Source organism: Diabrotica undecimpunctata, chromosome 7 (genome assembly GCF_040954645.1).
Source record: "Diabrotica undecimpunctata isolate CICGRU chromosome 7, icDiaUnde3, whole genome shotgun sequence".
Classification (NCBI taxonomy): domain Eukaryota; kingdom Metazoa; phylum Arthropoda; class Insecta; order Coleoptera; family Chrysomelidae; genus Diabrotica; species Diabrotica undecimpunctata.
This window is the reverse complement of record NC_092809.1, coordinates 129,455,043-129,481,792: the sequence shown is the minus strand read 5'-3', so window position 1 is coordinate 129,481,792 and position 26,750 is coordinate 129,455,043. Positions and strand designations below refer to the sequence as shown.

At 34.1% G+C, this 26,750-nt stretch overlaps 1 protein-coding gene across 2 annotated transcripts in view; it reads left to right on the top strand.

Annotated features, from left to right (window-relative positions):
* LOC140445823 (phosphatidylinositol 3,4,5-trisphosphate 3-phosphatase and dual-specificity protein phosphatase PTEN-like) overlaps positions 1-26,420 on the top strand; it is a 61,397-nt gene extending 34,977 nt beyond the window's left edge. For both annotated transcript variants that reach the window (XM_072538183.1, XM_072538184.1), the window contains exons 3-5: positions 2,592-3,188; positions 5,863-6,194; positions 13,288-26,420. In XM_072538183.1, coding sequence (XP_072394284.1) covers positions 2,592-3,188; positions 5,863-6,194; positions 13,288-13,488 — 1,130 coding nt within the window. In that variant the 3' untranslated portion in view covers positions 13,489-26,420. The remainder of the gene's footprint in view (positions 1-2,591; positions 3,189-5,862; positions 6,195-13,287) is intronic.
* The last annotated feature ends 330 nt before the right edge of the window (positions 26,421-26,750 follow it).

Sequence of the window (26,750 nt, the reverse complement as noted above, 5' to 3'; positions counted from 1 at the left end):
TAGCGTTTTAGGGGTAAGTTAAGAGGTAGGAGTGGTAAACTTTTTTACATCTTTTTGGGGTCCCAAAATTAATATATTCACAAAACTCAGCTTGTTCATATGATTTTTAGAGGTTCAGTGACATTTTCGTCTGTGACGACTGGAGTATATTACAACTGTCAAATTAACTTTCTATACAATTCATTTATTTCTTCACCTAACTTACGAAAAGTAACGGAAAATAAAGTAACGGTATTAATCTACCAAACGATTGGTAGTCCAGTGTAACACGATAATAATATGGTATAACCTCCGATTTCAATTAAAACGCATCGATTTTGATGAAATTTGGGAATTAACCTCTATTTACCCTTAACTTAAAAATCTACCCTATGCCGAGGTGTGCTTTTACCTTGGGGATGGAATCAACCTCAACTGAGTGTTGGTACCTTTATATTAAAAAAAATTTCTATAGTTTTTTCGAATAATTAATAGTTTTAGACTTATTCAAGATTTCAAATTTCAGGCAAAATTTATAGGAAAAAAAATTGTTAAACTGTATCATGATACAAATAAATCTGGTTTTTACTCACAATCTCTGTGTACACTTTTGTCTATGATCGTTCCTCTAAGTCTAAGGTATGGCTCCTGGATACCAGGTGTCAAGCTTAAGCGGGGTTCCGTTGATTTGGAGATCTCCTGGTGAATTTGCTGCCTCAGCAGCTTTCTCGCATCTTTTGTATAGCATCCATGCGACGAAGATAATAACTAGGGCGAACGCTGTTACTCCTAGTATCTCTAGAATTGATATTTTCTCCTTTCCTGTTCCAGTCTGAGCCGTTTTACCTCCACTGTTGCCAGCCTGATGGATGAATATTTGTTCTTTTTTCTTATTTTGATTGTTCCCCATTTTTAGGAGGAGAGTTCCATGTTTACCTCTTCTTTTCCTTTTTGATAGGTCAGATGATTCTTATTCTTTATAGGCAGGATCGCCGTGTGGTGTCGGGCTTCCGTTGCATTAACCCAACTGATTTTCTATGTTTACTTTTCCAAAAGAAAGACGAATTGTACTGTTTAATTTACTGTATAACTTAAAACCTATATGTTGACCCAGGTCGTGTGCACGTGGAAGAAATAAAAAGGCGGAAAAGAACGCACCGTTCAATTGCCGTCTTAACAGATAACCAGGAAGCGTTTATGGCACTTAATTCTGTAGAGGCCAATTCTAAACTAGTATGGGATTGTGTGGGTGCCCTAAATAAACTAGGAGACCGTAGGAAGGTTACGGTAGCCTGGGTACCATGGCACAAGGGTCATAAATGCAATGAAAAAGAAGATGAAATAACCAAGCAAGGCTCATTAATGCCATTCGTTGGACCGGAACCCTTCTACGGCGTTGCAAAGGCAGTAATACGAATAGCTATAAGAAAGTGGGTAGCACACAAATCTCTGCAATGGTGGAGGAATTCATGGTAACGTTAACGTCAGCGTTAACACATACTCTCTTGATTATTTTTCTACTTCGTCTGAAAATACAGCTGTGCGACCTTAACGTGGTGGCGTATGCAAACCTGTTAATCTTTTACGTAAAGTCGATTCGGGAATGTTGAACGCTCTTCCCATTTCCCTTATTTTTTGCCCTCATTTTTGATTGCAGACAGAGCATTTTCGTTAGTATATGTAAGAATGTAGTGTAGTTTCATGGCATCTGGAAATTAAAATTGGTAATTTTAATTTTTACAATGTCATTAGTTGTGGGTCAATCGTGCGCACTCCTGCGCACTATTACTCCTTTACGCCTTAAATAGAAAACTTCATTATAAACGGAACACTACTTTACCAAATAAACCAACAGATGCACCAAAATATACGGAAAACAACATAATTTAAATCAATAATAAGTTCAAATCCTACGGACTAGTCGTCTTAATTTTTGGAGCAGAAAAACTAGAAGAATCCGTGCAATTTTTCATGATCAGATCTCTTAGTCCACGTGATAATGGTCGAGTGAAGATAATGGTGTCAACCGTTGACGAGATCGGCCGAAAGGTGTAGTACTGGTTGAGTTTGTAAAATCTTTCACGGGATTTGAAATACAACGCAGCACACGATTACCCGCTGCGCACAATTCCCCTACTTTACACTGATTTTTTATATTTAATGTGATTTTTTTCTTTAAAAATAGTTTTTACCCCTACATCAATAAGATGTAGGGAGAGTTATTTAATCGTTTTCACATATTGAAAATGTTTTTATGTAAATAAAAAACAAGGAAATAAGTTGTAGGTTATTTTCTGTTATGTCAAACTAGATTTTTGTTCTTAAATTTCTCACTGTGGTCGTTTTCTAAGTAGATAAATAGTAATGGAGGAGTATATATTAATTTTAGGGAAATATCTTATAAGATAGGCAATATCTTCTCGAAATGGAAAAAAAAGGAAAGAGAAACAAAACATTATCATTACATAGGTGTAAAAAAGTCTTTTCTAGTCTTTTCTATTGATGCCAGTTCGATTAATATGTTTTATGGTTTATTATAATTACAACACAAGTTTATCATTTTCAAAATCCATTTATGACAAAACCAATATTTTTCTTTAACAAAAGGTTAGATATCACCGACAATATAATTGCAATGGGTTACCCGGCCTCTAAGATAGAAGGAGTTTACCGTAATCATATTGATGACGTTGTAAAATTCCTCGACAAGAAGCATCCTGACCACTATTACATTTATAACCTTTGCTCCGAACGAAGCTACGACAAAATTAAATTCCATAACAGAGTCAAAATATTTCCCTTCGACGATCACAATCCCCCCAAAATCGATTCGATTCAACCGTTTTGTAACGACGTCCACGAATGGTTATCGATAGATAAGAAGAATGTGGCTGTGGTGCATTGTAAGGCTGGTAAAGGCAGGACCGGAACCATGATCTGTTGCTATCTCCTTCACAGCGGAATGTTTTCCAATGCCGAATCGGCTCTGAACTATTACGGACAAACTAGAACACAAGATAAGAAAGGAGTCACGATTCCCAGTCAAGTGCGATATGTACAGTACTACGAGACTTTATTAAAACAACACCTCTTTTATACCCCAGTTTCTATGTATATAAAAGAATTTATACTTAATCCGGTGCCGAATTTTACTGGAGGACAAGGTTGTCTGTCTCTCACTATTTCACATCAAACTCTTGTGAAAGAGGGTAAGTATTTGTATAATATATTCAAAACAAATACATTCACATATTTTTCAAATAAATAAGTTATAAGTGTACATTGTAACGTATGTCCTAAAATATTTAGCAAAATCTTTCTCGGATTTTTTTAGTGAAGAAATTTATTTAAACGCTTACTAGTTATCATAAATTACCCCTCAATACTTAAATAAACTGTTCTGTCGAATTTTGTAGAGTGGTCCATTTTGCTCTACCAGACGCAAATTTCTTCGAATATTACTCATGAGGTCGTGGACGGAATTCAGATCAATTTCTCTCAGTACAGTAAAGCTCAAAAATTCTCTATTGGGCGAGCCTGCAGCAAGTTTGGAATATTACGCAGGCCGACAAAATTTGACCAATATTGATACCCAGAGCTTAGAATATACTTTTCAGAAGAAAAAGAAAAGACAGTTAAGATTTGATTTCACGTACAGTGCGTTTGTGTATCCGCTTATAGGTATTTCACCCTAAAAGAGATCTTCGGAGCGGCTATTCACAACCGCTCTGTGAAGGATTTAATAGTTGTTTTAAGTAATACTGTGATAAGGATTTTTGCTTAGTTGAGGAGATATGTTGTGGAATGAAATTTTAGATTTCCCATGTCTCTAATAACATCTTTATCAACGTCTGTTTTGCCTTGCAGTTCTTAGAAGGTACAGATTAAAGCAGAAATCTTAACTTGGTTTCGAAAATTAGTTTACGGATTTATTTATCAGATGTCGCTATTGCGTCCAGATCGAAGCCATTTTATAGTTGCTTCTAATATGACAGGAAAGATTATTTTCACGTTCAGAGCGGTTCAGCTCTTTTGTACTGAAAGATCGTGTACAGATGCAATATTTGTCATAAATCAAATTACTGAGAAATTACTAGAGTATTAGTATATATATATATATATATATATCTAATTACATAGAAATTACTACAGCATTTCTATGTCTGATTGACTTAAAGAAAGCATTTGACAGAGTAAGACACAAAGATGTAATCCATCTTCTGTATAATAGAGAAGTTCCCCTAAATATTATAAAAACTATTGAAAACGTCTACTAAAACAACAAAATGGAAGTCAGAATAGATGGACAACTTACAGAACCTATAGAAAGAGGCAGCGGAATAAGCTGCCCTATTTCTATAGGTACTATAGTGCTAATAATCATTGAGTCCTATGCTCAATTTAATCATGGATGAAATCATCAAAGGCGTTAACAAAGGAAGAGGATACAGAATGGGAAACAAAGAAGTAGAAATACTCTTGTTACGCAGACGCAGTAATATTAATAGACCAAGATGAAGATAGTCTGCAAAGACTGGTCCACAGATTTAACATAAGAACAAAAGAATTTAATATGACAATCTCATCTCAGAAAACTAAAACAATAGTAATCAGCAAAGAACCCATCATATGTATGTAAAATAGAAATTGATGGTATCAGTATTGCACAAGTAATGGAAATAAAATACATTGGAATTACACTGTCCAAGTATGGAGACCTGGACAAAGAAGTTGGAGATCAAGTATAAAAAGCAAATAGACTGACAGGATGCCTTAATAATATATGGCGGAACAGACACATTAACACTGAGATGAAGTCAAGGATGTATAAAGCCAGTAGAAGACCAATAATGACATATGTCTCAGAAACAAGACCCGACACAGTCACAGCACAAAGGCTACTGGAAACGGCAGAGATGAGAGTACTGAGAAGAATTAAAGGAAATACGCTGAGAGATCGAAAGAGAAGTGAAGATATTAGAAGAAAATGTAAAGTACAGTATATAAACGAATGGACATTAAATAGAAAAAAATGGAATAATCACATAAACAGAATGAGGAAGACCCGTGTCGTGAAAATAGCAAGAGATAAATTACCAATCGGCAGAAGAAGCATCGGAAGACCGAGCAAAAGAGGGAGTGACAACCTTCCATATAGGTATTAATCCGCCAATGAACAAGCAGAATTGCTATAAAGAGGAAGAAGAAGAAGAGGAAGTAATGATTGTTTCATTGGTGAAGTGTACCCTCCTCAGTTGACGACAGCATCTTAGTATACGAAGGAGCTGTGCTTGAGAGTATTTTGGGCACTTTTAGGGATCTTCTTTGATATTTAAGACCATTCCTGCTCCATTCCAACGATATCGTACTCTTAGAAGATCTTTACTAATGAGTCAGTACCCTCGTTGACATTTCAAGCTGGTTTTTGCTCCTCTCATCAATCTATCTGACCTCTGTGCAGTAAATGCACGTGTCCTTCCACTTTTGGAGAGACTCAGACATCGTATTTCCTGCTTTTACGCCGCTATTGTTCTATACATGGTTCTGCATGAAATGTTTTCTTTTTGGAATATTTGACAGATTTCATAGTTTCCTAAGGCAACTTATTATTATTTTGTTTTTGTTAAAGTTTATGAATTTTAACGCCAATGAATGTTGTGCCAAAACTTTTAGGACATACTTATTTACCAGATATTTAATAAAAACCTTTGCACTCTGATTTATAACCAGGTCTTTTAAGATATTTTCTTTTAGAAATTTTTTAAACTTTTTTTTTCGTGATTTAGTCTTCACTTTAAATTTTAAACGTTGATCTATTTAATACACGCACTATGTATTTGGCCTGTATTTTTATATAATATCAAGTAATTGTAATATTTTTAGGTGATAAATACACTCCAAAACTTCAAAAATTACGGAAGAATGATTGGTATGAAGTGAAAAAGAGTGGATCTCCTTTTTCGATAAAGTTGGACTATTGTCTACCTCTTAAAGGCGATATAAAAGTTGAGTTTTTTAGTAAAACTATGATGAGGAAAGAGAAATTATTCCAGTTTTGGTTTAATACTTTTTTTATATGCAATTCTATTAATGGATTTCTGCCGAGAAACGGAAGTAGCGAAGAAGTTTGTTACGTGGTAGATTTTGAAAAGAACGAACTTGATATTGTTAATAAAAAGGACAAGCAAAACAAAATGTTTCATGCAGATTTTAAGGTAAGTCTTCAATTTTGTTTATCGAATTATAACCATTTAAAAAGTTTTTAAACTGTTTTCTTGTGACATGTTCAAGTTAATATTGTATTTATATGGGATTAAGACAACTGCCATAACCTTTTCTATTCACAAAACCCTTTTGTGTTCTTTGTATACATTGTTTGGTTTATTCTTTTGTTTCAGGAATATAATGGTCAGCCCAGGGTTTCAATGGTGGTTATAAAATAGCACAAAAGTTCTTTGGATTGTAGCGAAAACGTACCAAAAGGTCGCGAGAAACACTCGAACGGGTTAACTTTTTCAAGGAGAGTATTTCTTTAGGAGGCATAATTTTTCGTGTTGAACTTTCAGTTCGACTTTTGCCATATAGTCTCGCGGCAGTTGCAGCCAAAACGCAAGGAAGAAATAATTTCAGGTCTGGTCTTTCAAACCTAAAACTCAATCAGTATGATTCGGTTTTTGTTCTTGTATAACTATTCGCGACACCCAACACGCTATTGTTTTCAAATTCAGTTCTAAGAAATAAAAAATCTATGTATAACCAAATTCAAATTTTTTTCCAGGCAAATTTCATTAACAGCAGCCAGAATACATTTTTTGATAAACTCTCCATCCGTAAATGGTTTATGTTCAGCAATTAATTTCGAAATATGTAAGGACGTTTTGGCCAATGTTCGTTACATTTTTAAAAAACGTTTTGTTGTGCTTCTAATGATTTTTGTAAAGAGTTAATTTTATTTTGTCTGAAATGAGATTCAAATTTATCATATTCACTTTTGTGTTTGGTGTCGTTGTGGCGACGCAAATTAAATTCTTTGAATACGCTTATAGATTCTTTACAAATTAAGCCGAGTGCTTTATTGTAATTATTACAGTCGAACATATTTATCTGAAACCGCGAATAAGAGAAGCGATAGAGAGGGTCATTTATCGGCGTTGCCTAATCGATTATTATTTTAGAGGTTTGTTTTTGAACTGTAAAATTAGGTAATTGATAAAATATGTTATTAGGTGAAGTATTCGTCATAATTATTAAAATGAACAAAAGTCTATTAAATTAGAAAGTTAATAAAAAGCTATTTAGGTAAAATAAATTGTTTTCAACGGTAGTGGTAAAAGCTTATAAAAATATACTTAACAGTTTTTATTCAAATATCATCAAAATCGCTGTTTTCGCTGTCAGAATTTGATTAAAAATCTTCGCTGTCTGAACCTTCGTCTACATTGAGAACCATATTATCCACGACTACATCAATTAATGTTTTTTTATATTAACTCACGTTCAGATGCGATGACTTTTTCAGTTATTTTTTTCCATTCTTCCACAGGAAATGTTTGAAAAAATTCGTCCGATAGCTGCTATATTGACGTAAATGTAAAGTCTAAATTTCTGGGTCCCACATAGGATTTCAAAGCTGCCAAAACCATTTCAATGGGGTTCAAATCGGGATGGTACGGTGGGAGTTTAAATACATCATGTCCTTGGTTTATGCAATTTTATTATGTTATACAGATCAGGCTTCAACATAGAAGCAGTACATGGAATATTTTCCATGTACTGCTTCCCTTTTATTTTTGACATTTATCTTCCTGTGTATTATGGTATAGGTCATTATCCAACACTATTACACTATTTGGAGGCAAGTTACTTAAAAGTTGTTTTCCAACCATTTTTTAAAATTTGTAAAGTTCATGTCAATATGAACTCCAGATTTTGACATCGACTTCCACCTCAGATAAGATCCAGGAACAAAACCTTTTTCATTTCCTGTTCCAACAATAATTAAACGTTGCCCTTTTGATACGGGTTTTCTAGGTCCATTATTATTGGTGTCACACCAATTGCTTTTTGAAATATTAATATGTCTCGTCAGTAAACACTATAAATTTATTTACTTCTCTAGCTTCCTTAATGTTCCTCAGGCATTCTTCTTCTTCAAGTGCCCTGTCCGTTGCGAACGTTGGCTATTAACATGGCAATTCTGATCTTGTTTGCGGCGCTTCTAAATAGTTCGACCGATGTGAGCCCGAACCACTTCCTCAGATTTTGGAGCCACTGCAGCTAATGCAATGAGCAGGCATTGCAGCCTAATTTCATGTTTTTCTATCGACATTTTTCTGTTGTCGACTGTTTTTTCCAGCGAAACCCAAGTTTATGAAATTCCCTTCTCATACTTTCTCTACTTTCTGCATAATTCAGTTCGCTTACAAATTTCTAATGAATTTTCTTAATTGTGGGAACTTGTTGATCGCTAAGATAAAAATTATATATCTGTCTCCGTAAGATATCTTGATCACACATGCATCTAACTGTGTTTTGGAGGATTTTTTTGTCGTTTATTAGGTGTGGAGAATCCAAGGGTTTCTCCATTTTTAACCTCACGACCCTCTAGCGATTTTTTTTGACGCTGGATAAACTGACACCTATAAACATTTATTATTATATAAACTTTTTTTCTCTTATTCGATTATTTCGTATCTATATATATTTAAGTTTGCAAAACAATAACATATTTTTTATAATATAAATATACCATCAATTTACCTGTCAGAGCAGCTACTCGTTCTTGTACTTTGGATTGCTCAATAAGAAGTGCTTCTTTGGTCATGTTATGAGAGCAGACACAGAAAACATGTTAAGGCTTATTATCCAAGGAAGGGTAGAAGGTCGAAGATAACGAGGACGATCCCCAATAAGATGGAACGATCAAATTACAGGAATATTCAAAAGACCTATGCATGGGTTAAAAGAAATGAAAAGAGACGGAGATATTTGGAGACGGACAGTACACTATCTCACGGTGACCACTGCACTCCCTCCGGGGGGTCAGGATTGAAGAAAGAGATAGTATGATTCCAGAAACTCCGTAAAGATATATATATATATATATATATATATATATATATATATATATATATATATATATATATATATATATATCGCACACCTAGTTCAATAGTGCCACAAGTGCAAAATACAATATTTTCGAGAAATGAGCAAAACGTTCTGTAGCAAACGAGTTATGCCTTGTAAATAATTTATTTTTACAATGACTGGCTTCAAAATTACAATTTAGTTAGCAAATTATAAAGTTATTCGCTGGATCTTATTACAATTTATTAAAAATAAAATGTTAATTGTATTTGGATAGTTATGGCGATATTGCATTGTGAAGAAAGTCATGTCTAAAACGATACCTAGGAGATACGGCGGCAACATAATAAAAAATCAACTAGTTCTTACAAAAAATATTTTTATTATTATTATTACAAGTGTGTACAAACATTTTTTTAATTACTATTAACCAAGTCCTTATAAAAATTGTGATGAACAGGTATTATTAAGTTTTTATTGCACAGTTCCAAAAGGTGTTGCTTGGTTTTCGCGGATATCGATGGTGGCTTTATGTACGCCTTTTTTAAATCGATTACTGCTTCCACAGTTGCTGAGCGCCCCCTTGTCGATGCTTTAAAATGGACCTCTTCGATCTCATCGGCATTATAGTCTGTTTTATAGAAGAAAGATCCAGAATTTCTTTTGACAACTTTAATGATTTGGATATCATTTTTTGAATTGAGATCTTTAAAGTCATAAAAGTCTTCTGTTGACATTTCCTTTACATTGTAAGGATTTCCCTCTTTTTTTGCAGACCTTATGATGACAGGCCATTGTGCAGGAACATAAATGGGACCTGTTTTAAGTATTTTCTTCTTTTGCCTCTCAATAGTTGCGTTCATGGCGTCCCCTTCATTTTGGGTATGTCCCACTGTTAAAAATTGATGTGTGATTGATTTAATATTAATTTTTGCAATTGCATAGAGATACATGGTAACTATAAATTTATTTTTATTTTGCCCAATACAATTGTCGCTATAAAATATAACGTCTTTATCATTACAATGAGTTATTATTATTACAATATTATTAATAATATAATTAATATATTATTATATATTATTTACAACACACATAGCTATTTCGTTTGAGCAGCCGCGGTTAGCGATAGCCTCGTGCCAAAAGTAACAGTAACCACTATTTTGTACCATCTGAAAAATTGTAAAGTTAAAGCAGTTCAGGCGGCATTTATAGTAGAAGCTTGAAACATCTCCACAAGGTGTAGGAAGGATCGCCTGCAAATCAAAACAAGCTACCAATACTTGAGAATCATATTTTGCACTTGCTACATCTTGTGCTTTTTCTTTTCTGCTTCTAATTTTATTATGGATATTTTTATTATAAGTTTGATCAAGAGTAGCTTGCTGTTCAGCAGAAGAATTTTTATATGACTCACAAACCGCGCACTGATCTTTTTTTGGCTGAAAGAAAGTTATGTTAAACTCAGTTTTGAAAATATGCTCGTAAGTGCATTTTTTAGCCACAGGCCTTCCTTTACTCTCTTCCTGTAGTTTGTAGTAGCGATACATTTGTGCTAAAGTAAGTGAACCATCTATGTATTCCTTTGTAGTTTGTGCTCTGAGATAATGTGATTCTACCCTTTGGAAAAAATTTATGTGCTCTCTTATTTTATTCTTCACCGGTCCAGTAACCGTTTCTCGTTTCATAAAATTTCCTCTCTTATCCTTTTCCACAGATCCTTTACCATCTGATTTTCTCCAAGTTGTTCTAATAAATTTGTCACCAATGTCCAAGGTATTCATGAAAAACTTTTTACAGACTTTAACTTTTACACCGTGTATTGTTAAAAAATATACTAAATTAATACCGCGGTTACTGCCTTCAACTGTTCTTCTGTGTTTAGTAACCAACTTTTCCAAATGGGAAGCAACAAATTGTCTTTGAAGAGCGTTGTCTTTCAAATTCCAGAAACTTAAATGTATATCATATCTATCGGCATTGCTGAATTTTTGGCTGCATTTGGTACGACATTTTTCTCCACATGCAGGTTTTAAAGTCTTCCCACGTTTTTCTTTGTTGCCTTCTGTAATATAAGGTAGTCCAGAGTTAACTCTCAGTTTCTTAATATTTCTTTTCCATTTACTTGGTTTCCGCAATTTTTTTCGAGAATTATGAATTTCAATTACCGTATCTGTTATCTTTAATGCGTGCATTCCTGTCAACAACTTCATTATCTTCCGTTATTTCGGTATCAGAATCTGCTACGTTATTTTCATTTCCATTTTTATTTTCACTATCAGTGCTTAAAGAAGTATCAGGTGAGTAGTTACTGTCTACCACAGAGTCATCGGAATTGAAATTTCCCTCTTGAATTTGACACTGAAACAAAAAGTTATGGTTAATTTGAAAAGTTGTCGTTGGATGTTAACATTATTTATAATTACAGACAGAGCGATATTTTCATCCAACATACAAAATAAATCATCCTGTTTCTATTGGTCTCTCATTTCTAATCAATTGAAAAGAAAATATGCGGTGCTTTTTGCCTAATTCCATACATACCTAATGCATACATACGTACATTAATATTTAATACAGTTCTGTAATTATATTTTAAGCAATGTTAAAAACTATACTGTTTTGATATTAGTTCACAAACTTCAACAAAAAATAAAATTTTGAAAAGTGTATTATTAGAAAATATACCTGCTCTATGTAATCATCTTGGCGAGGGTCTGTACGTAGCTTTTCTTGATGTTCAAATGTATTTGCCGTATGATTTGATTGCACGGGTAACGCAACCGGAGTAAGCTAAAAAATTGCATACATTAAGTAAAACCTCACTGTGATTTTTGTTGAAATACAAACCTCCGTCAACACAAAGGGTATGTCATTCATAACCTCAAAACCTCTGAATTCTCAGATTCTCATCATCTTTAATTTGCAAAGCCAGTCCAAGCATTTTTCTTGCCCTTGACATCGTGTTTGATAATAAAGTTAATAATAATATTACTATACACTGTTTTCACACCTTAAGTCAAAACTAAAAACGTAGATACCGCGTGCATAAATAATTGAGAACTGATAAAATCGTACCACAATTATCTCTTAAATGGATGCTCCGAATTGTACCAAAATCAGGATACGCCTATTCAATGGGGATTTCAGATTTGATGCTTGCAGTGTTGCCAAATTTATTATCATTAGTCACTTTGGTTTTTTTAATACAATACTCTGTATATTGTATTATTATTGGTATTCTCACTTCAATTCGAGTTCAACCATGTGTAACACTTGATATTTTATCTAGTAAGTTCTTAAATAAATAAAACTTCTCAGTGCCAAATAGTTTTGAAGCAATTCAGTAACTATATGTAGAATGCTGTGATTTTGACATTAATTCATAATCCCAACAATAGCTTGACTTTTATTGAGCAGCTTTGTAAAATAAATTGTATTAATAACTAAAGCTGGCAGTTGTTTTATGTGTTTTTAAAAGCTCTACAATAAAGATGGTTTTTAATGAAAAAGAGCGAATTACTGTTTTAATGATAAGAGGCTAGGGTGATAGAAAAATATCTTATAGTGAAGTATCCAATTTGTTTAACGATACTTTTCCAAACCATTCTCTTATGCGTAAGGCGACAGTACAAAAAATTGTAAAGCGCTTTGAAGAAACTGACGAATAAAAGATGGCATTCGAACAGGTAGACCAAAAACTGTTAAATTACAATAAAACTTTAGATTTAATGCAGTTTCGTTGAAGGTTTACATACATCCTCACGCAGAGCTGCACAAATACATGATGTAGGTCATTACTCAGTATTGCATAAGAATTCATTTAAACCCTACAAGATCCAGTTTTTGCAAGAATTAAATGGAGATGGCTACGACCATAGTTTACCAAGAAATAATTACACTGTGTGAGAATCTAAATTGCCAAAATCTAAAATATAGTCTACGTCTATACCTATATAATCACTACACGAGGGTTTTCCGAATCCATGCAGCCAGCGGTTACGTGATACATGCCTTAAATGACGTGAGAATGAGTTATTTCTAGAATACCCTTCAAATTTGTTATGATTCAGTAGGGGACTTTTATTACAACCTTGGTTTATAAACTATTATAAGAATATTCAATACGACATGCTATTTCGTTTATTTCTTGGACAACTCTCTTTTATTGTAAAACATATTAATGTATAGATTAAAATTATTTTTTTTTAATTCTAGCTTACTTTACATCTTCAAAGAATTCCGAGAGACGATTGTTGTCCGACATCGTACGAACGACATTCTCAAACACAAGATACGCCAAGTGAAAGTTCGGCAGAATCATCTGATGATTATACGAACGAAGACGAAGACTGGGACAGCGGAGAAGGCAATTCCCTTATACCCAAAAACGAACCCTGTGATTCTACTAAAAGTTGATCCTCAATTATTACTAATTTTCTGTATAAAGTTTGTTAGATTGTACATTAATATGTACAGAGCATCCTGGATTAGGTGTTTCTACAGGAAATTGCCGAAATAGCTGTTGTTGGTCGAAAGCTATTTGTCTGTGGCATCTCAGTTTTGCAATCTCTTGAGTAAATAATGTGATATACTTGGAAAAAATAAAAAAAATTATATTTAACGATCCAAGTTCAAGATGGACACAAATAAAATTGTCAAATCAAACTATCGATTTCTATATGATGTACCTATGCTGCAATGTTGAAAAAAATATCCTAGCTTGCTTCCTTTTAAAATATGTCGTGGTATTAACTGAAATTCAATGACTTACAATTAATGAGAGATCATTTTAGCAGTAAAGGTAAATTTTTAGGAAAACATCATCTTTGGTCAATTCAGCGCCAGCTTCAACTATGACGTGTAAAGTAACCGTGGACATTGACGTTTGACATGGAACTTCATCGTTGACTTTTGATGACCTTTATGCTACTTTATCACATCGAAAGTGAAGTGAGAAGTGTGAAAGGGTTGTGGTAGAAGTCCACTTTACAGGTTATACTTGAAGTTAGTGCTATTCGGCCGTTATGCATATTAATGTATCCTATACTGCGAAAAGAGATTAGGTTTAGATCTAGACATTCCATACAAAATAGATCAGATGTATATGTTTGTTTAATAATTGCTGTATATCAGAAACTTCAAGTTTTTATTTTTTTCAATTATATGGTGTTATTAGCATGAGAAATTGCAGGTAAAATAGCTATTATTTGTTATTCTCAGCAAACCGTACTTATCACGAATATTTTTAAGTAAATGATACTGCATTATACCCTATACTTTTGTCAGGGTAGAGCAGTGAGTTTTTTGAGGTATCGGTACAGGTTACAAAGTGATATCAATTGCAACGGTTGGAAAAAATGGTCAAAATACTTAAATAGGAAACGTTATTATATAAGACCCAAAAATTCAATGAAAACATCTGAATAATTTACAAATATTTCTTTAAAAGTGTACATGTATTTAGAGATATATTATTTAGGAGAAAACTTTACAATTTTTTTAATTTCTTGCCCATTTCTACAGATTTTTTAGTCTTTTTCAAAACATACAAAAGCCAAGAACAAATTGTTTGATAGCTTTGAAATACGACAAAAAGAGGTAAAATAAAAACTTTATGTCATTTTTACAGCTAAATAAAGTTTTCATTTTCCGAATAGTGTGATATTTTTATGTATAAGTTTGGAATAATATAAAAACCAGCAGAATAACTTCTGTAAGACAAAAATAAATCTTCAAATAGACCGAAAATTGAATGTGATAAAACTTAGATCTTTAAGGTAGTCCCCTGGTTCTTTATAAATGTTATACAGGAGCGGCTTATTGCGCTTTTGGTGCTGGTTCTCCATCCTTTTTTCTTCCGAGCTACTCGTACTGCACTCGCGAAGTTTGTATCTACTAATTTCTCTACTCCGTCGGGTCTACTTCCTCCGGTTGTCTTCTCCATTTCTATCATCATTGTGTTAGCCTCTCATATTTTCGGCACATGCGACATGACCACAATAGATTAATCTCTCTATCTATATAAGGATTTTTACAACTGTCGCCGCCTTCCTTCTTTCAGCCAACGTCTCCAGTCCTTTCTGTTCTGCTATTCTCCATCTCTAAGGTCTCGTCTTCCTCTTTTCCTTCTTCCTATTGGGCTCCAATCTGAAATCTTTGCTATCCACCTTGTATGATCTGTTCTTCTCACATGTCCATACCAAATTAAACGTTTTTCTTCGATGTAGCTGAGTATGTCTTGTTCTACTGCCATTCTTCGTTTTATCTCCTTATTTGTGATGCGATCCATTTTTGTCACTCTGTAGCTTCTTCTCATGAACTCCATTTCAGTTGCTGTGATTTTGGACGTGTTGATTATTATATTAATAGATTAATATCGTTGTAAATACGAAGGTAGAGAGACGTTGTTCAAAATTTGTCCAAGATATTCGAAGCATACTTCTAAAAACATCACATCCCAAATGCGTAAATTCTTCTATTTGTTGTTCTAATAGTACAGGTTTCAGAGGCATAATTTACTATTAGGAAATCAAGTGTTCTTACATGATTGATCTTGGCATTTTTGTTATAATCATATTTTTTCATGGATACAGCAGTAAAGGGAAATTTGGACAACTAAAAACGTTTCCTTCTGTAGTGAGAAGCATTAAAATGATTTAAGACCAGTATGTTTAAAAAACAGCTAAAGATCTATAATTTTTTTTCGTATATTTCAAAAAAATCGTAGCCATGTTGCAGTTTTTTGCTGTTACTATTAACTATATCTTTATAATAAGTCATCATTTTAGAAGTCAAGGTAACTTTTTAGGACGTCATCTTTGTCTAGTTCAGGAAACGGTCCGACTTGCGCCAACTTCAACTATGGTGTGTAAAGTAGCCGTGGACATTGACGTTTGACATGGAACTTCATCGTTGCCCAACCACAAACTCATCCTTGCCAAAGCCTAGATCCACACTGATTACCTTCCCTCACGCTTCGATCATCTAAAATAAAACTCACCGCCCGGGATCTGATTTAATTTAATTGCTCAGCGATTCTTATTCACACAACCTTGGATCTCAAGCCACGTCGGCTTTTTTTCAATGTAAATATTATTCCATTCTAGACGCAATTTGGGTTGAATAAAATAAACATTTAAATTTTTGTTTATTCTATTATGAGACACTTAAAATATTTTTCTTCAGTTATGATGAACTAACATTCGAATATATAAGTGAAAGACGCAGAATTAAAACCGTATACAGGGTCGCATAAAAGTTACTGCTTTCTGAATTAAATGGAATTTAAAAAAATATATAAGATTTTTTAACTGTTATAATGTAATATCTACATACAAGAAACTAACTTATACATAGCAAATGTATGTACAGCTTTATTATAAAAGCTTCTAATTATCATTGTTATCATGACCACGATTATTATATAAATGTATTTTTGACCTAAAGAATCAAACGTTGTTTAGGGATCTGTAGGAAAACATCCAAGTAATAATTTAAGGTGAATTCAGATGTACATTGTTTACATAAATATATTACCCAAGGTAAAAAAAATCGGGGATAAGTTTTAGCGATGTGGAACTTATCATTTCCTGACAATAAAGTCTTTCCGAAAAAATAAAAGTCCTACTTCTAAGATTACTTTAAAAAAAACTTTGAATGAGACTAAAAAATTCGTCAGAATATTATTTTAGCGAATACACCATTCAAATAGGTGAATTTCGAAAACTGTAAAATTTTGGTTACTTTTTGTGTTTATATCTTACAGAAAATAGCTTTAGAGAAATCATATAATGATTGACAATCTTCAAACACTAATTCGGAACGAAAATTTTACGCTTTTCTCACAATGAAACAAAAAATCGTATTTTGATAGTTTGCTTTAATTTACGTGTTCAAATTAAAAATTTAATGGTTAATTTTGTAATTTTGAGTGATTTTTAGTGTATGTAGGATGATCTGTTAGATATATATAACAGAGCCAACGATCCTCTAAGATTTGATAATAATTTTTCTTGCACTATTGATCTGATAAAGCTCTTCTTTGATCTGATTGATATCTTAATGCTATTGGATTTAGAAAACTTTTTTTTTAAACACATTAAGGATAGTTTATAACCAATGTGTTTTGCCTGTACAAACTTATGGAGCAGAGACTTTAACACTCACGCAGAAATCTGCGAATAAACTAAGAGTTACACAACGAGCCATGGAACGTGCAATGCTGAATGTGAGCCTCCGAGACCACATAACAAACCGACAAATCAGGCAAAGATCAGGAGTTCAAGACGTCATCGAAAGAACCACGAGACTTAAGTGGAACTGGGCAGGACACTTAGCCAGAACACAAGATGGACGATGGACAAGACGAATTATGGAATGGAGGCCCAGAAATTATAAAAGAAGCCGAGGACGACCACCGACTAGATGGACCGACGACATAAAAAGAGTAGCGGGAAACTGGCTACAAGCGGCCCAGTGTAGAGATCACTGGAAAGAACTGAGGGAGGCCTATGTCCAGCAGTGGACGGGATTGGCTGATTGATGAAGGATAGTTTGTTAAAAGCGATGTATATAGCGCATCAGTAAACTCAAACAGGAGAAGAAAATGCTCGATGTATCTTATGTTCGCTATTTATTTTTACACAAGGTTCTTTTTCAGTATATATATATATATATATATATATATATATATATATATATATATATAAACACTTCTCTAGCTTTTTCATCCCCCTGAGAAGTCATTTTGACCAAGATCCTTGAAATAATGTAAATAAAGTTTGTGAATAGGAAATAATTCTGCGAGGCCAAATCTGCCTAATAAGATCGGTTGTTGTTTAATTTATGTCTCAAAGACATAAATTGATCCCAAAAAGAAATTTTTGCTATACAAACCAGCAGTTTTTTCTCGCAAGTTATCGGAGAAATAGTTCAAATGGGGTAAACAGTACACGTCAGTAGTGGATGTACCTTTCTTTCGTGTATTTAATCTGAATATCATTCTTTGTATCCCAAAAACAATTACTACCTTTTCCGTCAATAGATGACCTTCAGTAGGCCTTGGTCGCTATTTCTCCACTACTTTGGCTGTTACTTCGTCTCCCACGTGTAGAAATGAGCTGATCTTTCATTAGCAGCCAGCCATGTTTGGTATAAAAACTATAGCTGCATTTTTTTGTCAATATGTTGTACCGAATTCTTCATCGTATCTTATGCAGGCCACCAAATATGATATATCATTCTCATTCGAGCACTTCTTAACTATGAAAATGCACTACAAGCAGTTCAACAGTATTTTTGATGTTTTCTGTAGCTATTAGAAAGATTTAAAATTAAATATCTTACGTTTACCTTAATTATAACCCAGAAAATTCATTTATCTCTAAAATAGTAATTAAACATTACTTTTGTTTGTCGAATTTTCCTCTTTTACAATGTTCTTTACAAGTTCCTTGGTTGCAATCTTTTCTTGTTTTATTTCAAAGTTCTGAAGTACAAATAGTACTTCTCTAGTAGAACGTCAGCGCAAACAAATCGATTATAACAAGAAATTTTATGTTAAACTGAAATGACCGCATTGAGCTTCTTCGATAATTCAGTTTTAAACTGGTCATACTTCCAGAATACTCGAACGCAATTTTAAAAACTTGTTTGTCATCGCTCTGTTTTTCTTCTCTGAGAATGCGCAGTGAAAATGAAGTCCAAAACGAGTCAATTTTTTTAGGTTAGTAATGTAAGTAGGAGAGTTGAAGAATTATATAATATATCCCATATGTTTTCTGTGCTTCCCCAAAGTCCATTCTGCTTTCTCACCTTTAAACCATTTTTATATCTCATCTCTTATATTTTTATGTTAATCCCATTTTGGTGGTTTATTAGTATCTACAGTAAAAATAATGCATGCGATGTAAGATATAGACTACCTTTCAGAGCAAAAACCAATTATGACGTGCTCGAAATGACGTATTTTCGTCTGGAGTTACGTAATTCGTTTGACCGTCAAAACGACTGGAAACTGGGCAGTCACACAGTGGTGCTAGTTGTTAATTGAACAAATCCCGATTCTCACCTGCCAAGGAGCGGCAAGATTCCCCTGCACCACTGTTTGGCTGCGATGATTTATTTTACAAATTTCGCTTAAATGTGATTTTATTTTGAAAATAATTTTAACGGATCAACCTACATAAATATACTTGTGACTCAAAATTATAATAACTATACCAACATTCGTGTTTAGTGAAAAATTTTGAGTACAAATTATTAATATTAGTTTTCAGAAATAATTTGGCACTCATAAATTCGATTTGATAAGTAAGATATATTTTTAAGAGAATATTAAAGATATAGTCTTGTTAAACGTTACAATGTCTACATGCTTTTATTTTATTTTATTTTGTAATGATATAATTTGAATAGGATTATTAGATCCTTTTAGGACGTGTTAAAGATTTGTTTTGGTACTGTCGTACTGCTAAGTAACAGAAATGTGAAGTTAGTGATACAGTTGGACACCCATTTTAGTCCAGGTGACCTCGTTGGATGAAATAGCATATTGCTATATAGTCCTTTGTTAAGCGATGCTATAATGCCGCCGTTAAAAAAGCTCAAACGCTGTTGAATATGTCCATATGCAAGTCTGCTGTGATCATTTGTGCTGTGTAATTTTCTATCAACACTACAAGAATTGTTTGTCTATCACAACTCTAAAGAGTTTAGTCCATCTTGTGATATTTAGAAGCTTTCCAAATGAAGCGAATGATTCATCAAACAGGTCATAGTTTGAAAAAGCTTAAATGATATGTACACTGAATGGAGTTCAATGCTGTTCATACTCAGTTAAGGCTGTTAAGAACATTTGTACCGTGTTTCCTTTAAAACTCATAGGAATTGCAACTTTTCTTATATTAATAACTAGTTGAATAGATGCTAGTTGTTTCAGAAGCAAGGAGTATATATTTATAAACTTGACTGGAATTCATTTGGTCATGTTTCGTCTGCGTTTATCAAAGACGTTAAAGGAACGGTCGGAAAATACTTTCAGCTCGTTGACTATTCCGCAGTAGTACTGTCTGTACTAAGATCTGTTGAGATAGTTTGTACTGGTTTTCTATCAAATCTTTAGAGTTAAACTTTTCTTTCAGTAAAACCTGGCTAGATCCTGGAAGTAAATATCCAATTGAAAAAGCTTAAATCTTGCTTACAATGAATGATAAGAATATTACCAGTACTTGAATCGGTTGAGATCATTGGTGCTTTTTACTGTCAAAAGATTTCAATTTCAGAAAGCTGAAATCCTTTTAGATCTGTTTGTTGAGATCATTTATGTTGTTGTTCTTTCAAAACTCTTTGAGAGTCCAACCCTGTTTGTGATATTTTATCAGTGTGTGCTACTTGTTGCTCTTATTATGAATTCTCAGTGATTTTGTACAGTTTTTATAGTCATATTCTTTTTCAAGAACGCTACACAAAAGGTTAAGCGAACTTAACATTCTGTGTAGTTGCAGACTAAGTATGTATGTTATGGGAATCCCTTGTCAAGTGACGTATCATGGGATTCCCAAGACATGATAGTATGGAAGTAAGTATGTAGTTTCAGTGTTAAGGTTCTTGCTTAGTCACGAGTTTCGTGTTTAGCCCGATGAATTAATTCGTAATCAACATTTTTGTGGCACTGCCGTTGTTCAAAAAGGCTTTACGTTACATAAAAGCTGTTTTCACAACGTTTTTAGTAGTTTACTCACTTCTTACTTGTCTTCCAATTCGATATGAACTAGAGTATAGAGGATAACTGTGTTTATTTATTTTTCTAAGTATTCATTTAACCTATTTCTAGTGATAACATATGGAATAAGGTTAGGTTAAATTATACACAAAATGGAGAATTTCAGAATATGGTTGCCAATCTTCCTCTAACAGGCGCATGGATGAAAAATATATCAACTCGTCGTTCTGGTTGACAATCAAGCATTATGGCAATTATTTTATTGCGATTAAGATATACAGATGTATATCTCAAGTACCCTTTAAAGTGGATTTTTTTGTACTTGCATTGTTGCAATCAACATTCTTTCTGTTCCAGAATTTTGCTGGAACTGCTTCTCATCTCGAAAATGGTGTTTTCACACCTTTTTTTACTAGTTCCCTCCACTTAGATGGCCTCCACGTCATTATAAATTGAAATGGGGAGAGTGCATGGACTGATTTAATTTTTATAAACATTCACGTACCAATTTCTGGGTTGTTTCATGTGAAAAAAGTTATGTTAGGCACAAAATGGAAAATTTATTTCAATATTCGTTGATTAAGAGGAACGCCTTTTTAACTGGTTCGTTCAGCACTTGGTCTTGGTCTCCATTCCTCTATAAATGGAGATAGTGAATTGGCTGATTTAGTTTTACTAAACATTCATATACCGGTTTCTGGTGATCACCTATGCAATAAGGTCAATCTTTAGTGGCCAATGCACATCTAGGAAAAATATGTGAACTAATCGATCTGATGGCTGTTTAAGAATAAACACCGTGATAATTTCTTAACCCGCCCAAGTTAATTCACTTTTTCTAAAGATTCATGTATGGAGACTTTCAATTCATGTTTGACAAACTCTGTTGATCAAAGGGTACATAATATATCAAAAATTATTCTTTTTCCCTTGTGCTTTAGCCTCCCGGTGCTTCATTTTTTAGTCGCTGCAGATGACTCCACCAACTTAACTGCCTTTTTCCAACATACTCTGCCATCGACTATATGTTTAATTAATCCCTTATAACATTGTTTTATACCCGATCTCTTTTAGTTACTCCCTGTAACCTCTGTAAATATCTCATCTTTGCCACCTGTATTTTACTCCGTTGTTGCTTACGTAGTACCTAGGACTCACACGCGTATGTTAAAATTGGTCTATATATAGCCTTAAAAACATTTGTTTGTTTCGTTATTTATTTCTTCTTAACGATCGTTCTTCCTAATTTATTCGCTTGATCTATCCTTGTTTTGTGTAAGTTTCTTCAATTGTCACTCCTAAGTATCGTCTTCACCTGTTTAATTTCTATTCCTTCAATCAAAAAGAGTTGCCGTTCCATGAATAGCTTTACTAATTCGTCCACCACTGAGTTGGCCTCAGTGGCTTTTTTTTTCTTCTTTATAGAGGGGGGTCTGGAATCTTCAAAAGACATCTCAGTCCAAGAAGCAGCCTGACTGACCTTAGTGCAGGATTCGTTCTTCATACTCCCGGCGATAGTTCCCGAGGTACTTTAAAATGCCCTCTCGTCGCCGAGCCTACACCGAACGCCTACCTGCTAAACCGGACCCTTCTCTGTCATCCAGCGATCCGGAAACGGAATGGCCGCTGTAAGGCCGGCATCACTTCCGAAGCACTACCTTCATCAGATGTCCTCATCCAGCTTTTCACACAGCTCTTTCCAGTGCCTTCTTTTTTCTGTACGGATTTTCCTGTACAGTTCCCTCTTCCTTGCGCGGTACTCCTCCTCGATGACCTCAGGGCTGATTTCTGCTCTGCCTCGATGTCTGTATTCCACCAGTATGGCATCCTGTTGACATATTTGCACTAATCTTGCTTCCTTCTATCGCTTCTTTAATGACTCCCTCCAGGCTTTCCACCGTCGGTGATTGACACTCTCCATTTAATCAGCTCCTCGTATACTTTCCAGTCATTCCCATCGCCGCATCTGCCCCCCGACGTTTCGTACGCACGGACCGTGTTAGTGGTCCCCGTTCCGGTTATCGAGAACTCGATGTACTGATGTTCAGTTCCGGTGTAGTCTGGCAAAACCTTACAGCCTCTTGCCTTCGCCGCTATTCCTTGTGTCGCCATGGTCACGTCGATGTACGTACCTGTACCTCTTCTAACAAACGTAGGCTTCAGACCTGTGTTCAGAACCACTAGGTCTAGAGTACCTACCCAGTCAGTTAGTATCCTGCTGCAAGTATCGGTGATGGCCATTCCGCCGCTTTTGCGTTAAAATCTCCCAGCACTACATATTCTCCTCCTGTGTTCCCACTTCCTGCACGATCTCGTCTATCTTCATCTCGTACTCGCCCACCGTCACGTTTAGAGAAATATAACAGCATACCAGCCGCACCCCCTCCATCCAAACAATCACATATCCTTCTTTCGGCTTAATTTCATACACTCGCAGCTTCCTATTGTAGATTCGTACAGCAGCCCCTCCGGTCCTATCTACAAACCATACTCTTCTCTTCACCGCTGTTGGATTTGGTTCCGCTGTCACCAGCACATCGATGTTCTTTTCTACTGCGGCAGCCTCAGCAAGATCATGTGCTAATCTTGCTGTTCCCACGATAGTTTGGAGCACTCTCAACTCCTGTTTCCCTTGTTTGTCATTTCTAAACTTTGAACTTCTTTCGCGCTCTCTTTTACACTCTCGTACTCTTCTTGGGACTAGTCCTCAGTGATTCCTATTTTTAACCAGTCGGTTGAACTTTGGGCATATTCTTGAATTCGCCACATGCCCAGTCTCGTGGCAGTTGAGGCATCTGGTTGTTTCTTCCTTGCATTCCAGCGCTATGTGACCCTCTTTGCCACATCGGAAGCAACATCCTCTTCTGTTTTGCCCCTTGCAGTGCCATTGTTTGTGTCCAAAGGCGAGACATCTTAGACATCTCGGTATTTCTACCCTTGATTCTATTACTCGGCAGGATGTGTAGTCTACTTTTATTCTTTTCATTTTCAAGATCTTTTCGGCAGCGTCTTCATCCACATCGATCACGGCACTGTGATGAACTGGAATTGAGAGAGTGACTGGGTTGATTTAGTTTTCTAAATATTCATATTCCAAAGTTTGGGTTATCACATGTGAAATAAGGTTAAGTTAGGTTAGATTAGACACAAAATGGAGAATTCTAGATGTCTACCCATGGATGAAAATGGCTGTTTGAGCAAACATTATGATATTCTTTTGTTTCCGATATAGGTATACAGAGGTATTATACCTAATGAAAAGTCTCTAATGACCAAAATTGGTTGTAACATTAAAACAACTTAATGACACTAAGTAACTTGGTGTAAATCGGGAACTCACAGAATTACTTACTTTACAAAGGACAGTTTAAACCCAGTGAACTCTTTTACCTATTCCCATTCGTTAAAACATTTGATTTAGTTTCTTGAAACGATTTGACACCAACGAATGAACGTAATAGGTATTGAGGATCTTGAAAAATTTAAGTTATTTATTTTTTATTTGCCTACTTATTTTAAAATTGTTAAAAATGTTATTTTAAGTATAAAATATATTCTTACAAAACAAAAAGGTTCATCGTTTAACAAAAAAAGACTGTTAGGTTTGTTATGACTTACACTAAAACAAAACGATGCTGAATGCTCATAGATTTCCAATTTTTTTTGGAAGATATGAAAAAACTGGAAAGTACAAATTTGTAAAAAGTAAGTTTCAATTTTTATATTTATTTCTCTATTGTAAGGGAAAATTTGTTTTATTTTTATAGTTGTAAATTCTCGTTGGGAGAATGTGTAGGTGATTGTAAAAGATAACATAAGGAATTTTACTATTTTGCGTACTATTTTTGTTGTTTTTACAATGCATGTTCAGTTTTATTTGTGTTAGATATTATCCAAAATGATGATAATATAAGATTATATGTTAACGTACTAAAAGCGCAGCGTATTAGATTTAGATTTTTCGATGAAACTTCCTTCCACATCTATTTTTGAATTGCCTCTGCAAGTCTTAAGCAAATAATAATTTTGGAATTGTTTTTACAAGAGTCTTAATTAAGAACCATTAGTCACTTTTCAAATGTATATTATGTCCAATATTTTGTTTATTTTGCAAAATAACTAATATTATTGTATTGTATTTATAAAATTTGTTCGTCTGGATCTGCTTAGATCAGTTTCTCTTTCACTTGTCTCGTACAAAGATCTTTGATAATAGTTTTTTATTAAATTTTAATTACAATTAAAGAACAATATTTTATTTTTCTATTACATTCCTTCCTTTTCCATACACTCTGGTCGTATGAGACGAAAATGCCACTGAACCTTTAAACATTTTACGAACAAACTGAATTTTGTTGAGAATGTCCATTTTGGGGCCCCCAAAAAATATGTAAAAAAGTTTACCACTCCTACTCCTGTTTATCTCTAAACACACCCCTCGTAGGGGTATAAAAACGGAGAAAATCAATTTACCAAGAATCTATGTCGTAGAAGTCGAAATTTCATGTTATAGGTTTTTAAGATTAGGTTCTAACAATCTTTAAAACCTATTACGGTTTTAAACAACCGGTCAATGAAAGTGATTCATTTTATTCATATACTCTGATCTAAAGATGTCGGGTTGATTCAAATTTTATTTAAAATTGATTTCGCGCGCGTAACTGACATTGAAAATCGCCGGTCGCTTCAAGCGTTGTTTCTGAGAGATCAGTTCTTCCTAAACAAAAAGTGCTACTAAACATTTTTGTTCAGAATTATCTCTGCTAAATTTTTTATTTGAAACATTTTTTTGGTAAATCGATTTTTCCGTTTTTAGGATTAGCGGGGGAGTAGGAGTGGTAAAATTTTTTGCATATTTTTTTGGGTCACAAAATCGACATTCTCATCAAAATTTCACTTGTACGTATGATTTTTAGAAGTCAATCCCTGACAACTGGACTAATATTTTTGCCCATCAAGTAGATTTATTATCCCATTTTTATAAAACGTAATAAATTACCGTCGCTAAAACGTGTCCTCTCGAGTGCATCTTTTTGTTGCCATATCACATGCTATCACACATTGCCTAATCGAGATGCGTTGGTAACGTGATTTTTTTTCATTATCTACACTTGCCAAAATGGAGGATACGCACAAATTTACCCCCTGTAGTGGAGAGCTTTCATTGAGTGACAACTGCTTTTAGTTTACTATAAGCATAGTATGGTTTCTAATTGAGACCAATTATAAGCAATACCAACTGAGTAACAATATTGTGTATATATTAAAAAATAGCAAAGCTATGGCTGATTAGTTTTTATTCAACCGCATTGACACTTCACCTAATCATACGAATTGTGATAAAAAATTCTTGTAGTTGGCAATAATGCAGGAAGAAGATCGTTCCCTATGTTATATTTTACAATCGATATTGTTTTGTTTATTTTAAGCAAATTTCCGGGACGCTCTGTAGAAACATCTAATGGGGATTGTACTGTAAATATTTGAGAAAAAATTCATTTTAAGTACTGTTTACATGAGCGAACAGATTATTCTTTAATATAATTTTTAAAAGGAAAGTAGGAAGAAAAATCAAGTTATGCTATAACCCGTACGAGATGTGAAGAATAGAGTACCCATATTTTTATATCTGTTTTATTTTATTTCTTCCTTTAATCCTTTCCTACTAAAATGGCATGTTTACGTTATCATAAAGATTTATCGATAAAGAGAATGTTCAAACTACTTACTTCAAATCCAAGAAATACCTTGAAAAATTTTTCCCCTTGAAAAGGGAAATATTAAAAATTATAATTACCATCATTTTACCATATTACTCCATGAAGACGGAGTATTAAAATAATCCATTAGTATCGGAAAAGACACATTTTTAATAAGGGGTCGTTCAAGTATTACGTAACGCAATTAGGGGCGAAGGGGTGTTGTTAAACGTTACGGTGCGTTACAGTGATGGAAG